At 59.8% G+C, this 15,572-nt stretch overlaps 4 protein-coding genes across 4 annotated transcripts; 2 read left to right on the forward strand and 2 right to left on the reverse strand.

Annotated features, from left to right (window-relative positions):
* Positions 1-480: 480 nt before the first annotated feature.
* On the forward strand, positions 481-1,126 carry HRG_07625 (3-ketoacyl-CoA thiolase; the record flags this gene model as incomplete). Its single annotated transcript, XM_044866096.1, has 2 exons — positions 481-998; positions 1,045-1,126. 2 exons carry the CDS (start codon positions 481-483, stop codon positions 1,124-1,126), a joined length of 600 nt encoding a protein of 199 aa, XP_044719060.1.
* Positions 1,127-2,593: 1,467 nt separating this feature from the next.
* Positions 2,594-4,166, reverse strand: HRG_07626 (tyrosinase; the record flags this gene model as incomplete). Its single annotated transcript, XM_044866097.1, has 5 exons — positions 2,594-2,715; positions 2,841-3,424; positions 3,544-3,635; positions 3,712-3,874; positions 3,961-4,166. 5 exons carry the CDS (start codon positions 4,164-4,166, stop codon positions 2,594-2,596), a joined length of 1,167 nt encoding a protein of 388 aa, XP_044719061.1.
* A 2,150-nt stretch (positions 4,167-6,316) lies between these two features.
* HRG_07627 (uncharacterized protein) lies at positions 6,317-6,711 on the forward strand (the record flags this gene model as incomplete). The annotated part of the gene is made up of 3 exons (XM_044866098.1): positions 6,317-6,397; positions 6,439-6,489; positions 6,544-6,711. 3 exons carry the CDS (start codon positions 6,317-6,319, stop codon positions 6,709-6,711), a joined length of 300 nt encoding a protein of 99 aa, XP_044719062.1.
* A 4,821-nt stretch (positions 6,712-11,532) lies between these two features.
* HRG_07628 (Ankyrin repeat-containing domain protein) lies at positions 11,533-14,802 on the reverse strand (the record flags this gene model as incomplete). Its single annotated transcript, XM_044866099.1, has 4 exons — positions 11,533-12,348; positions 12,397-12,561; positions 12,628-13,341; positions 13,432-14,802. The coding sequence occupies 4 exons, from the start codon at positions 14,800-14,802 to the stop codon at positions 11,533-11,535; spliced, it is 3,066 nt and encodes a 1,021-aa protein (XP_044719063.1).
* Positions 14,803-15,572: the final 770 nt, after the last annotated feature.

Here is a 15,572-nt window from a genome sequence, read left to right on the forward strand (position 1 = left end):
GGCCGAGGGGCGCAAACAGTGGATGTATGGCTCGCATCAACCCAGTCGGGCCATCCCGCGGCCTGCGCCGGCCCCTGGGTATATGTATAATTATAGCAGCCCCCGTCGTCCGCAACGAGGAAATTCAGCCGAGGTGGCATTCTGGGGGCGAGACGACCTGGTGACGGCCAATCTCGTGGCCTACTGGGAGGTTACCTCATGAGTTATTGCAACATGGAATGTCTCTGGGTAATTACCGCACCCAAGGTCTCCGAGTGGCCTTTGAGAAACGGTGGCTGCGACGGACCCACCGGCTCGGGTCGGCGGGCGCGGTCTCGGTGGGGACCGGCAAAGCGCGGGGAAGCGGCCCGGGGACATCCGACGCGCTCTCCCTCGCCTTCTCCGCACTCACACATTTCCCTCTGCTGGAGCCCTTGAAGGAAGCACAGAGACCCAAAGAAAGCCATTGCCGGCCGCCACCACCGACACCGAGCCAGAACCATGAGCGCCCTCGCCGTGCCCAAGGGCGTCGCCGCCGTCCTGGCCCGCGCGCCGTCCGACGTCGTCCTGCTCTCGTCGCTGCGCACCCCCATCTGCCGCGCCTACAAGGGCCGGCTCAAGGACGCGTACCCGGAGGAGCTGCTGGCCGCCGTGCTCGACGCCACGCGCCGCCGGCTGCCCGCCGAGGCCGTCGCCGCCGTCGACGACGTCGCTGTCGGCGTCGTCCTCTCCGAGCTGGGCGGCTCCAAGGCCGCCCGCATGGCCCTCGCCCACGTCGGCTTCGAGCCCGCCCACACCTGCCTGTACACGGTCAACCGCGCGTGCGCCTCGTCGCTGCAGGCCGTCGCCGACGTCGCCGCCCGCCTCCGCACCGGCGCCGTCCGCGTCGCCATCGCCGCCGGCATGGAGAGCATGACGCGCAACTACGGCTCGCGCGCCGTCCCCGTCCACCTGTGGCCCGCGCTGCGCGACTCCCCCGTCCAGGAGGCGAGGGACTGCGTCATGCCCATGGGCCTGACGTCGGAGCGCGTCGCTGCCCGCTACGGCGTCTCGCGCGCCGACCAGGATGCCTTTGCCGCCGCCTCGCATCGCCGCGCCGCCGCTGCCCGGGACGCCGGCCGCTTCGACGCCGAGACGGTGCCGGTGACGACGCGCTTCCGCGAGGGCGAGGGCGAGGAGCGCATCGTCACCGTCCGCCGCGACGACGGCATCCGCGACGCCGTCTCCGTCGACGCCCTGGCCCGCCTCAAGCCCGCCTTTGCCCCGGACGGCGCCTCGACCGCCGGCAACTCGAGCCAGGTCTCGGACGGCGCGGCCGCCACGCTGCTCACGCGCCGCAGCACCGCCGCCTCGCTCGGGCTCGAGGCCCGCATCCTCGGCCGCTTCGTCTCGGCCGTCGTCGCCGGCTGCGCCCCGGCCGAGATGGGCGTCGGCCCGGCCGTCGCCATCCCGCGCCTGCTCGCGCGCCACGGCCTCGCCGCCGACGACATCCACCGCTGGGAGATCAACGAGGCCTTTGCCAGCCAGACCCTCTACTGCCTGCGCGCCCTGGGGCTCGAGCGCGCATGGGAGCGCGGCCGCGTCAACCCGGACGGCGGCGCCATCGCCCTCGGCCATCCGCTGGGGGCCACGGGCGCACGCGTCACCAGCACCCTTGTCCACGGCTTACGGCACCATGACGGGGGCGAGCTCGGCGTCGTGAGCATGTGCGTGGGGACGGGCATGGGCATGGCCGCCCTGTTTGTGCGGGAGTGAGGCGGCCAGGAACCCGCTGCGTGGCTGCCGGGGTCATTACCCCATGAGCCGTCTCAGTCAGGCTGCGAGCACTCAGGAACAGCCGTCTTACGCCCTTCTACGCCGCCCTTGCCGAGGCCGGCTCGGCGACCTCGGCCCAGTCCTTGAAGCAAGCACGCCAGCTCGCGAGCTGGATATCCGTACACACACGGGCTCTCTGCCCCAAGGCACACGAGCTGTCGCTTTTGCAAGCTGCTCATTTTTGCCACCGAGCCTCCCTCCCTTCCATACGAACTGCAGGCGTTCCGATTCGCGGCGGAGGATTCAACCCAACCTCCCGAGGTGTGCCAGCAACTGCGCCTGATACGTCCAGGCAGCGAGTGCAAGACGGTCACGTCTTGTCGCACTGGCCTCTTTTCGAGAGCTCACATCTATTGCGGGGGGGCTGGAAATCAAGATGGCTTACATCACGAGACGGTTGCATACGTGTAACGAGCATCCCGGAGACTGCTTCCGCAAGGCTCCTCCGAGTGTAATGTCACCTTTTGCGGAGAAAGTCATCGTGTGTCACCAAAGTAGGCAAGGCAATTTTGGTATAGGTTGCATATAGCATATGTCCATTGGCAAGGCTCGCACGGTACCATATATAGTGAATAGGAATCGTGCCACCACAACCAGTGTGGCCCGTATATACTTGTTTCATGCCAGGATCTGGGGCCCTCTGGTAGGCAAGCCAGAAACAAAAGTCGAAATGAGAGGTCTCACCATGTCCTCCTCGGCCAAGTCATCAGGAAAATAAAGAAACAGGCCACCTTCAGCCGTCCCTCGCAAAAATAAAGTGACAGAAGAAGGAAACTGACAAGATCCTGCCGCGGCTTGCTCATTCATACTTGTAGCAAAAGGGTCCGTCAATCGGAGACATGGCATCCCCAACCGGGACATGGCCGCCTGCGTAGCCCATGTCCATCAACGTCTCAGTCGTGACATTGGGGCTCGGGGGCACTGCGGACGTCAATGTCAGTCGAGCCCTCCGCTTGGTGCGACATGTGCTGCGACTCTCCTGGTGGTGGCAGAAGGGGGGTGGAGGGGGGGGGCCACGGGAGGGGAAAAAGAAAAGAAAGACTCACGGTTCCGAAACGTAGCGGTTCCATCCAGCCCATCCCTCCTCCCCGCCCAGTCCTGGCCCTGCCAGATGGTCCAGAGCCGGTCGATCTGGGCGTGTAGCAGGAAAAAGGCCGGTTCGCCGGGCGACGAGAAGAAGTCGACGGCCTCTCCGCCAATGGCCCCGTGCGCCGAGATGTGGACGCCGTTGTCGTCCGACTCCATGAGCGGACGGAACTGATGGATGTTCTCCGTCTGCAGCAGTCTCGTCACGTTGGCCCAGTTGAGCCCCAGGATGCTGGCCGGCGGGTAGAAGCTGCGGGTGAGGCAGCGCGGGTTGTACTCGAGGCCCAGCGGGTCGCTGACCGGGTTCACCGGCGGTAAGGACACGACGGGGCCGAGGGAGATGTTGAAGTGGGCAAAGGGCCCCGTCTTGACGCAGCCGCCCCCCGTGCCGCCAAAGACGGTGAAGTTGACCTCGACGGGCAGCGCCGGCATGTCCAGAACCCTCGTCTGGTCTCCAATGGCCTCTCCGTCGCCCCCGAGGCTGCCCGGGGAGCCGTCAAAGACGGGAGAGGCAAGCTGGTTGTCGGACCAGCGTGAAAAGTCCCTGGAGCAGAGTGATTGGACGCGTTTCCCCGAGTGTCAGCGGCTGAGCAGTAGCAAACCCAACGGCGGCGGGCCTCGAGCAGACGACAGAAGCTGAACCAACGCCACATGCACACTTACCAGTACGGCTGATAACCCTGGTAGTGGCACTCCTCGCGGAGGCTCTTTTCGTATGCCCAGACAAAGTACCTGTGCCAGGGCAGAAAATATCCCTTTTTGGGTTGGGCAAGGTTAGGCCACGACGGCGGTGAAACCAACGACGAGCGGGTGTATAGGGAGAGCGCGTACCGATGAATGGATCAGCGTCGCAACCTTGATGTGCGAAGAGGTAAAGTCGTCCATGCGGTTGCGGTTGCCCGGCGCCACTCGCGGGTCCGCCGTCGACCGTTTGTTGTGAAGGCATTTCACAGCTCGAATATAGTCACGGCGCTCGTGCATTGCCAGATGATGCCTTGGACGAAGAAGCCCGCACAGTCAGTCGTGGTGCTCGAAAGGGGGGGGGGGGATATACAAGCAGGTGTCGGGATCAAGCAATACCAGGGGCGACGGATGCCCATGTTCCTCTGCGTACACGCGCCTTGCGCGTACGCCCCCGTGAGCTCGTCCGACGAGGCAGAGTAGCGGGCCTCGAGCTCTCGAAAGGCCGCCGGCGGCTCAATGCCTTGACCGCCGTAGCCGGGGGGGGCATGGGCGAGGCAGAGGGAGACAAGGGGGAGCACAAGCGAGAACCACGGGCTCAACATGGCAAAGGTGCGAGCGTGTCGACGCCGACGGGCAAGGCACGCTGGGAGAGTGATATCGACACGGGCTCCTCTCGAGCCAGCTAGTTCCCAAGGGTTGATCGAGGGTCGAGGGTCGAGAGTCGAGGGGAGCCGAGGAGGGAGCTCGAGACGAGCTTTTGAAGACAGGCTTCGCCGCGAGACTACATGGGCAATTTGACCAAGTGGCCAGTTTTGTCTTTCAGCCCGTGGCCTCATGACTTGCCTCGCCCGATGCGTCCGTCACGGCGGACGGCGCGCCGCGCCTGCGCGCCGCATGGATGTATGTAAGAGCCAGGGATCGCCATTCGAGACGGGCTCCGGCGCGAAGCGGTGACACGAGGAGAAGCCTTCGGGCCCAACGCAGCTCCCTCCATGTCTTTGTGCGAACCAAGAAAAGAACGCCCCGTTGCTTGCCGGGCCCTCTCCCAACGACGGCGGCCAGGGGGAGGGGGGGGCCGCTTGAGTGGTCCATCATCAGCCGGGCGCACGGCGCTCCGGCCCCCAAGTCTAAGACACGCGACGTCCACTAGAGGAGCATCATGAGGCCCAGGGCTGACGGTGCCTTTTGCCGCTGTCTCAAGCTGGCACGACCCTGTACGAGTACCTTGCAAGTTGCCATTGTAGGGGGAGAGAGAGAGAGAGAGAGAGAGACAGAAGCAGAGGGAGACTCTGGAGAGAGAGAGAGAGAGAGAGCGTCAGCAACCGAGCACTACCTTTGTAAGCGGAATTCAACAACAGTTCGGTACAATTGGCATCCAACTCAACTTACACCATGTACAAGGTTGGGCAATGCACCCTCTTTCTTTTTCCTCGGAGCCAATGCCCACCTCGTCGTGGCACCGACTTGGTGCGACCACGGCCCACGCGTGACGACTCTTTTGCACTCCCGTACGCCCCATCAACATTGGCAGATAACTCGGTGCTAAAAATGTCGGACGTACAAAGAGCCCCCAACGTATGGGCCAGGAACTCAGACATGCAATCCAATACTGCGGCTGCTTCGTATCGTGCCCTTACATTAACTGAGGCGGCTGCAACAGGCCCAAAGCTGGATTCTTTACATCAAACTCTCACCTTGCAGAGACGAGCTGTATACGAGAAAGTCGGACTCTTGTCATCGCCTGCCCCCTTTCCTTTTCCCGCGTACGCTCCGGACCGTCTGGGCAGAGCCAAAGGGACCAATTCGGCGCAAAGCTGACCGTCAGGGGGGAACAAACGAGCCAAACCGGCGCAAAGCTGAACAGCGTCGACATTAGTGGCACCTTGGTGCGGTCATGGAGATCGGACGTCGTCGGACAGCTCGCAGATGCCGAGTCCCGTCGACGACAACGCGGGACACACACACACACGCACACACACACACACACACACACATACAAAAAAAAGGTACTGTATTAATACAGTATGTGCCAACTCGGGCATGGCGGCGATCCTTGATTGGACCGTCTCCGGCCGCGGACGGGCTTTGCGCTTCCCGGCCGTGTGCCGGTGGGGCCCCGGCCTTCTCTTGACCTTGTTCTTGTCTCGGACAGCGTCGCCCCGCCGAGTGCCTGATCGCGGGGACCCAAAGCGATTTGGGAAGCTTGGCTGCCGCATGGCGGCGCCTTGATCCAACCGACACCCAGGGGAGTTGCTTGGCGATGTGCACGGAAAAGGGGGGCGAGACGACCTTCGTCGGATATATCAGGTTTGTGCTACCGTCGCCGCAGATGGTCATCTCCACCACTGACCCCAAGCAAAAGAGGAAACCAAGTGGACGACCAACAATCAGCCGTCGTTCAGGGGTCCGTCCACCATCTTCCGGTCTTCGCTCGCCTCAGCCACCCTCTTCCTCTTTGCTCTCTGGGTCCTTGCCTCAGCCGCCCTCAGCCTCTGTCTCTCCCCCCTGCGCCGTGTCCCGGGCCGGCCCTTGCCCGGTTCACGCGCCCCTGGGGGCTGTGCGCACTCCAGCCGCGCCGGCTTCCACGAACGGCCCATCAGCCTTCGCCAATAAACAGCATGATGCTGTTGTTCACTCTTCCCTGTCCGATGGCGCCGACGAAGGTGCCCCGTCTTGGGGCCCAGGCAGCGGCTTCGACGAGGCTGACTTCTACCACAGCTGGGGCGACGTCCAGCAGGAAACCCTGCTCAGCATGCGCGACGAGAAGCAGTATTCGCAGCTGTACTCGATGACGGCCGTCGTCGGGCACGAGGACGCCGTCGACAAGATGGACGTCGTCTTCGCAACTTTGGCCGCTCCGAGCAGCCGGTCCAGCTGGCCGAGTTCTGCCACTTGTATGCCTTTGACGTCATGGGCCAGATAACGGTATACCAGGCAATGCTTTGGTGTTTTTGGCACCAGACGGACTGATCTCTACAGTTGGACGCGGCACTTGGCATGATGGAGAGCAACATGGACAAGACGCGCATCCTAATGATAGTCAGCCAGTTCACAACCTACGCCGTTCAGATGGGCTTGGTGCCAGAGCTGCACGCCCCGTCTTTTCCCTTGTCACTGTCTTGGGATCGTCGACAGCCCGCGTCCTGACCGACCTTGCCAACATGGCGATCGACGATTGATCGAGGCCCGTCCAGGTTCGAAAACGGTAGGCCCAGAGACGTTCTTGGCCGAGCTCGTCGCCCTCAAGGAAAAGGGAAGGTCAGTCGTGTTGGATTCGATAGCAGTGTCCGACACGACGGGCGTGACGCTCAGTGCCGCCTTTTACTGTCTTGGCACAACCCGGACAAGCTTTGCAGCTCCGGGACGATATGGACGCCATGGCTGGCGACGGCGGCGCCCCGCGGCACGTTTCCCGAGGCGCAGACCATGCCGCACTTACAGGCGGTGATCAAGGAGGCGCTGTGGATGCACCCTGCCGTCGGCGCCATTTTGCCCGGGACCGTGCCCAAGGGCGTCGCAGAGCTGGGAGGGTATTTTTGCCCTGCCAATGTAACGTGTACTCGTACTGGCGTGACAAAGTGCCTCAGACTGTGGTTGGCTGCTCGGCCTGGACTCTTGACTACAACTCAGAGTTCATGCCGGAGCGTTGGCTTCGTCAAGTCTCGTCAAAGAGCCGCCAGATTGCAAGCTTTGCCGCAAGTCCCGGCAGCTCGACTGACAATGGCATGCAGGCTGACTGGATGGTGTGAAGTTTGGAGCTGGTTCCCGCGAGGGCCTCGGCAAGCACATTGATCTGCCGAGGGTTTCCACGGTAATCCCACAGGTGGCTCGGAACCTCGACCTGGATATCTGCGAGGCCTCGGGGTCGACGATGCCGACAAGGTGGCCTCGGTACACCTGTCGGGTCGAGGAGCGGCGAATGGGAAGGGAAGGGCTGGACACGTAGAGGCTTGACGGACCCCGGGCGTCCGGGATCGAGGAAGAATAAGGCGTGTAGTCGGGGACGTGGATCACCCGATGCTGTTCCAGTGCGGCTGCCGGGACGTGTCGACGATATAGTAGACGGCGAGGCATCGTGAGGGCGTCGTCAAGATGACGGCGCCGTGCTGCGTGGCTGGGCGGTCAGCAGAGGTGGCCCAGGGAGCAGAGCCAGCCTCTGTCGTCGTCGAAGCGTCATGCATGCTACTCTGGCGGTCGAGAAGGAGGCCATGTTGGCGACGCCATTGGGTGAGTGGGCGAGGGTGAGTGGCGAAAGGAAAAGGGAAGTCTGGGCGGCACAGCACGTGATGGTGTGGTGCCTTTTATACGTTGCAGTAATTACATGCATGCCACTGTAAGTCTTGGCTGCAGCGTGAGACGAACTGCAAAAGACGAGTACGTACATACATACATGCAGTTAGGTAGTACCTAAGGTACCTACCTGCCTTACTACTGTATGTATGAATAATATCTACCTACCTACCTTAAAATATTACATGTCCTGGCTGTATGTACAGTATGTACCTATGTAGTCATTACCGTGCATGTGCAATGCAGCAATCGATAGAGTTGAATATCAAGATGCATCCACGGGCATCCGACTCCATGTGTGACGAGATGGTGAAGAAGTCTAGACACATGACTACGCCATCTCAGGGATGGCGTCGTAATGGGAGCAAGAAACGGAAAGAAAAGAAAACACGATGCAGAATGCACAATGCACAATGTCCCACGTCGACGACCGTTCCATCAAAGCCATCTATTTCCATACCAATAGGTACATGCATACATACATACATGCATACATGCATACATACATACATACATACATACATACATACATACATACATACATACATACATACATACATACATACATACATACATACATACATACATGTACTGTACGGATACACTGCGCATGCACATGCAGTTGGACGAGACGTCCAAAGAGAATGGGCAGACTCGCATGGCGAGACGAGGGGGGAGCCAATGCGCCCTCCGCTACCGGACGTGCAACCAACCACCCAATTCGACAGTGACGGCATAGCGCTTCTTTCTTCATTATTTTGCTCGGTACTTGTAAGCGCAAATTGTAGTTTTCAGTCGGTGCTGTTGTTGGGTGAGTGAAGCAAACCTCCCTCCCTACGTCAAAACGAGGGACTGCCCGACCGGAGACGAAAGATGATTTATTATATATATATATATATATATATATATATATAAACAAACGGTCCGTAGTGTAGGTAGTAGGTAATATACCAAAAGCAACGCCCGATGAAATATCGAGCTCGAGTGCTGATGGGCACCGCCGTCTTCCGAGTCTTTTTCGTCCCCGGCGGCGCTACCGGGCGGAGTCTTCCGATATGAGACGTCAAGAGACAGACAGACAGACACAAGCATCATAAGCCAAAATGCAGTCTAGAATCAGCTCCGTTTTTGCATTTGTTTTCCCCATGATTAAACGCATCTGGATTGGTTTAGTCCGTTATCTCGTCGACTCCAGGTCCGTCACCTCGTGCTAATGCAGCTCCCCCCCCCCTCCACCCATCTTGTCCGAATCCCGGGGGGCTAGTCGAGATCTACGCCCCCTTTTTCGTTTTGCCTTGGCTTAGCTCTGCTGCGAGATTGTCAGGAAAGGAAAAAACAAGGGGCAGCCAACCAGCGAGCCGTGACAGAGGGAAATGCGTCATGGCTTTGGCTCTGGACATTGCGGATATATTTCCCCTCATATTCCTAAACCTTCGCCGTGCGCTCTCGCACACCGTATCCCACCTGCCCAAGAAGCCAAGAAGCCAAGAAGCCATGCCATCCTAGCACCATGCCGTCATGGCAGAAATGCATTCACAATTCACATCTGGTGATAACGCACCCCCTCCTCCCTCCTCCACCACCCCTTCACTGGTCGGTCCCTTCTTGCGTCTGGCCCTCCCTTAGCCTCGACCCGAGTCTTGATGCTTAGTCGCGACCATTACCTGACGACAACCCAGCCCCCGCTTATCCGGCTCCATTGTCCACCTTCTTTCTGCTCTCTCTGCTCTCCGTCCAGCCTCCATCCAGCCATCCATCCATCCATCCATCCATCCACCCATCAATCCATCAATCCATCCATCCATCCCCATGCACGTCTACCAATACTCCTCCAATAAAATCGTCCAGACCCAAGAGACCCCACCCCTGTTCAACATCCCACGCTCCTTGACACGCTCTCTCTCTCCCCTCTCCATCTCGGTCCACCAACACGCCACCTTTCTCACTACCTTTTCTTTTTGCTTTGGGAAAGTCGCAAGCTTATAAACCTAGCTTGCTCCCCCTTCAACCTCTTCTCTTCTCTCCTCTGCTCTCCTCTCCTCTCCTCTTCTTCCTCCTCCTCTCTCCTTCATCCTCCTCCTGCTCCTCTCTCCTTCGCATCACTGTACAATCAGTCAAGCTCCTCATAACGAACCTCCTCTCCGCGTTACATCACTGTACTTCAGACAAACTATTCATACTCACACAGGCCTCGTCTCCAACCTCGCCATCAGCCGACTCTAGAAACCATCGGCGAGACAGCCATCCAAGCCAGCCAGCCTTCTTCTTCTCCACCTTCGCCATGCCCGCCTACGAATACTGCTGCAAGTGCGGAGGCATGATTGTCATCAGCACCACCTGCACCGGCTGCGGCCACAAGCAGTGCAACAAATGCCCCCTGTGCTAAACAGGCGTGCCTATCTCGACGACAAGACACCCCGTCCGCAATACCTCCCCTCGCCAGCCATAGCGACAATCCACCTCATGTTTTCAGAGCCGCTTTGCTGCTACATCGGAAACTGCCGCGATACCCCCGTTGTATTTCTTTCCGGCCCTCGTATCTGATGCCTCACTCTTCGGCTACACTTTCTGCCGTCTCCTGATCCTCTCTTCTCTCCGTTTGGCTTATGCACGGAGTTGTTGGGCGCGATGCGTGGGACGAAATCATGGCTTCACGATGGATGCCCACCTTATTTTTGTTTTCTACCCTTTCTTTTTTCTCTCGGGGCCGTCTTTCTATTTTAGCTTGGGGGGCCCGATTTTTGGCGCACCGGAAAATCACTTCTGCAGTTCAGTTCATTTCTTTCATGCACTGGTCTCGCCTGGATCTGATCTTCGTCAAGGGGCCAAGGGGGGTTTGCCAGAAGTTCAGCTCAGTTCAGTATCAACTGCACAATGTAAAAGACGTAATAGCTCACATCCCATCCGCTCACCTCGTCTTGACCTCGAGTGTCCCGTTTTGATCTCGTCAGCCCCTCCGCCTCACCGTCTACGTCTTCGGCCGCCCTCACCAGCCGGGCGGCATACCTACATCATACATGCTCTCGTCTCTCTTACAGTCACACGGCGTCGCGCAGCCCACTCGGACAAACTTCACGTACCACGCCCGACCAAGTTGTCAGAACTTTTTACTGCTTCCTAGTCAGGTCTTGCGCTGTGCTACTGATACATGCCATCATTTCACCTCGCTGGCCTGCCAATCCCCTCTTCCCTACTAGCCTGCCCCTTGCTACCGCACGCTTTCTCCTTGACGGGAGCCTCGCTCAATTTCGCTCCAGCAAATGCCGACGCCACCGTCATGGATCAAAGTCCAGCCCCGATCGTTATGTGCGCGTCCGCCGAGTTCCCCCTTCTACACCGACGCAATTATCTTGACGTGATCAAGTCTCGCGGGAAAAAACACATGAAAGCAAATGAGTGCGCAGGGTCAGAGCAAATCCCTGAAAAAAAAACAGATAGCCAGCTTGATGGCAAGTGCAAACCGTAATGCCTCGACTTGTCGTTTGATGTGAATGGATGGCCGTCTTTTTGATGATTACAAATTCCAACCTGTGTGCAACCTGATGATGCCTTTATACGCGGGCGGGTATTATCGTCGTTCGTGTCGTCGAGCTTCTCCCTGCCCACCCAGATACAGGCAAGAAGTGTGTCGTAAGGAGAGATGGACAAGGCCAAGTGACTTGCTTGTTTCCGTCTTGTTCAAATCATTCCGCCCGGCAGGCCGCCGCGCGACATCTTGACCTGCGGTGCAGGCACCCGCAAACCCCGCGGAGGGCTGCGTCGTCCTCTGCCGTCGGTCTCCATCGCCACCCTGCGTACTCCCTGCGGGTAGTTGCCGGTAAGACCTTCATCATCCGACGTCGTGGTAGAACCGTAGACATCATCTGCCCCGCCGCGCGGCACATGAAATCCTCCGAGATGTGACCCCTGCTCGTAAGGTCGCGCGAACGCGCCATGCCCATTCTTGCGACGGGGGTTGATCGGGGGTAGGGGCGGCGCTGCGGCCGCCGCGGCATGCAAGTTCGGGGTGGAGGCGGCCGCGCCCAGCAAGCTGCCGTTCCTGGAACGACCGTACGGCTGCGCCTCGTGCTGTGTGCTGGGCCTCTGGGGTATAGGCGATCCAGACTTATCCAGCATGTCTCGCGTCCGGCCAACCCTTCTGCCCGATGCGTCAATGGCGCCTGTGCTATGACTGGGGCTCATGCCTGTTGGGAAGGCCGCCGTCATAGATCGAGGGGGGGATCGGGTGGCGTCGGTGCCCGAGAAGCCAGCCGCCCCCATTTTCGGACTTGGCCGACTGAAACCCCCTGGACCGGGTTGGCCAAGCTGTTCCTCATACGTTGCCGAGCCATTGCGAAGCCTGGCCCCGCGGCTGTAGCCGGGGCCTCCCGTGCTCGTCTCTGAGCCGCTCCTGTCTCTCGGCTCTGACGCTGCGCGAGAGCCTGCGCTCGAGCGGCTGCTGTGTCTAGAATCGTCCCGAGGCCTCCGATTGAACAAGGCAAGAGGCGGGCCGCCCTCATGTGGTATTCCGTGCTGGTAAGGTGCTCCCGTTGGCTTCGGTACCGCCTGGTGCCTTTGTTGCGTTTCCAACTCCTTCATCTTCTGCATATCCCGGCGTGCCTGGCGGAAGGCTTTCAAACCGGCCTGGCTGTTTTCGTCTTTGCCGCTGGACGGCGATCCCTTGCTTCCGGATAGCTCCTCGTCGCCATCTCGAGAGACCATGGGGTCCTCCCCGGTGTTGGCCGGCGCGTTGTAGAGCGGCGCCAGCGGGACAGGGTTCGAGGGCACGCTGACCGGTACCTTGGAGGGTTTGACGCGGCCTTGTTCTTGGACGTCGCGGTCTGCTAGGGAGCTTTTGCTGGACTTGGACCGTAAGATCCCCAGGCCATTTGCTCGGAGCGCGTTGAACTCCCTAGTGGGCTCGGGAAGAGGGGTGGTGGTGCTTGAGCGCTCACTGTCCGACTCTACATACGTTGTGAGTCTCTCGCGCACTCGCCGCGCACCATCAGCCAGATGGCGGGCGAATTCGTCTTGGTCTCGGGGCTTCATTTCGCCAAGAGGCAAGATGGCGTGGTGGGGCATGTTGGCTCTGGCCGAAATCGAGTTTGCCTCTGAATTCCCGGAAACCATGGGCGAATTCGACGATCGGAGTCCGACATCCTGGTCGGTGATTCCGGAAATCGACGAGGCCGCGCTGTCATGCCTCAAGTGATGACGCACCATGCCGCTCAAGCCCGACGTAGGCCCCAGAGTCGGCGAGTCATGCGAGAGGTCGAGTCTAGGGTCCGGGCTGAGCTCGCCGGGCTTGCCCGCGAAAGAGGCAAACTCGTCCGACATCTTAGAGGAGCAGAGTGAGAGGGGAGTTGGCAGCGCTGATTTCCGGAACGCGGGATGATCCTGGTCGTCGGGACGCTCGATGGTGAGCTGCGGTGTGATGGAGGGCAGGCTAGACCGGTTGTCCGTGGAAGCGTCATCACTGTCATCGAAGAAGGTCGGGTGGGTGCGGTCCTTGTGGGTAGACGACTCAGGCGCCGTCGCCGAAGACACGGTCCTGTCCACGGGCGCTCGTCGAAATGAAGATGATCGAGAGCCGCGTGCCTCGGAGCCGGGGTTGGGCTCCGAAGAAGCCTGGCCGATGGGCGTCTCACGGCCCTGTTGGAGCTGACGCTGCCGTTGAGCGTATTTTGATTCGTCGTATTGTTGAGGTCGCTGAAACACTCCCATGGCCGTGGCTTTGCCTCGATCATTCGGCTGGATGGGCAGCGAGGGATAATCCTCCGTCTCGCTGATGGGGGGGCTGAGAGGGGGGTTCCCGACAAAGGCGGCCTTCTGCTCTGGCCTGGGGAATTTGCTGTTCATCTCGGGGGGGCTCATCATTTGCGCAGGGCCGGCCATAGACGGACTAAACGATCGAAGGTTAGGGGCACTAGCCTTGCCGACAATCGGTCGCCGCTCCATGACACGGTCGCCGAAGCCTGCCCCGGTCGGAGAAGGCGCAGGCGGGGTGAGGTCAGGGGTTCGAGAGCCAAACGGTCGCTGTCTTGACAATGTGTCCATCCGCGATAGAGCCGACGACTGCTGGTCCTGAAGATCCTGCGTGAGCCCCTGTTCATACAGCCTCCGAGTGCGCGTGACACTTCGATCCAGGGCGGAAGCCTGGCTTGCCGAGGTCGCGAGTGCGCCGCTGGGTTGCCGGTCTTTGATAGAAGCTGGCTGAGAAGACGTGACCGAGGTGGCGGCCGTCGAATCTCGCGCTGCAGAGGGAGCAGACGAGGTCGTCGAGCTGGTCTCCCGTCGGCGGTCGTAGTCTGTCTGGGCTTCGGATTCGGCCGCGTCTTGAATCCGCTCCTCCTCGAAGGACTGCCGGTCCCTCTCGGCTTGCCTCCATCTCTGGAAAGCAGACTGGGCCACGTCATCATCATAGAGTGCCCTGCCGCCCATGCCGCCGCCTCTGGAGCTACCTCCAACGGGGATCTTGTAGATCTTCTGCCGTCCACCGAAGAGAACGTTGCCCTCAATGGGCTTGGCGCGGTTCATGACGCTACCCGTCGTCGAGGCGGCATCATCGCTCGAGACAAATGATTCAACACGGGCGAACTGGCGAGTCTTGACCGACTCGATTTCGGCAATGTCGTGCAGGCCGCCGGCACCCGAGCCAAATTCCATGAGTCGAGACTGCCTCTTTGTAAAGAGCACGCTATCGTCGCTAGCCTTGCCGAGTTTTGATTTGGGATCATCCTGCTCTCGGAGCATGGAGAAGCGGGCCGAAAGGCCTGTCATGAGAAGACTGGTTCGAAAGTCATCCGTCGAAGGCAATGCAGCCGTGAGGTCAAGCTCCTTCTTTGGCTCTTCTTCCTGTGACTTCTTTTTCCCAAACATCCTGAAGGGGCCAGACGGCTCCGAGTCCATCGACGGACGGGGAGCAAAGACCTCATCCCGGTTCTTCTTTTTACCCCGAAGTCGATTCATTGCGAAGGTAGCTGCGGAGGCGTGGGTTGGCGTGTGTCGTAACTGTACTGATTGATCACGGCAAGAAACTGGAAGGGATCGGGTCCATTAATCGGCGTTCTGAGAGCCTGTCACGCCAACGACTGAGGGCGGAGAAGATGGAAACGAAAGGCTGCAGCATATCAATTAGCCAACAGCTCCTGTTCACGGTGGTCACAGAACAGCTAGCCCATCTTGACTCGACGGTACGAGCTTCAAACACACAAGTTTAGCACTCAGCCAGCCTTCACCAGCCTGCCAGGGCAAACGAGGCAGGGGGTTTCTGCCGGCAGCCGGCCGGCCTGGCGGTGTCGAAAGGGGATTGTGTCGGAGAAGACGGGAGGAATGGCATACCTGGAAGCCTACAGCTGAGCTGCGAGCGTTTCAGCCTGGCCGATTTGCCGACTTGGAAGACGGCATCAACGGCGTCTTGTTGCGTAGCGAGTGAATACGAACCCAAGCGGTTCGGGATGCGGGATGATGAACGGCAGACAGCCAAGCCCCGAGGTGCTGCAACGACGAGTCGAAGTACTCGGTGTGTATCAATCCCGCACGTTGTCTTCCTGGTATTCTTTGGTGTAGCCCGACGGCGGTTGCCCCTGTTGACGCTTACGCAAGGTCAAAAGTCCGAGATGGCGCGGTGTGTTGATGAGTGGCGATCAGGTCAATGGCACGACGAGAATCTCATGGTAAGGAGCGTGTGTATCAGCGAGAACGGACGCGACAGGGCCGGAGGACGAGGTCGAGGTCGA

This window comes from Hirsutella rhossiliensis (genome assembly GCF_020360975.1).
Source record: "Hirsutella rhossiliensis strain HR02 chromosome Unknown scaffold00008, whole genome shotgun sequence".
Lineage (NCBI taxonomy): Eukaryota > Fungi > Ascomycota > Sordariomycetes > Hypocreales > Ophiocordycipitaceae > Hirsutella > Hirsutella rhossiliensis.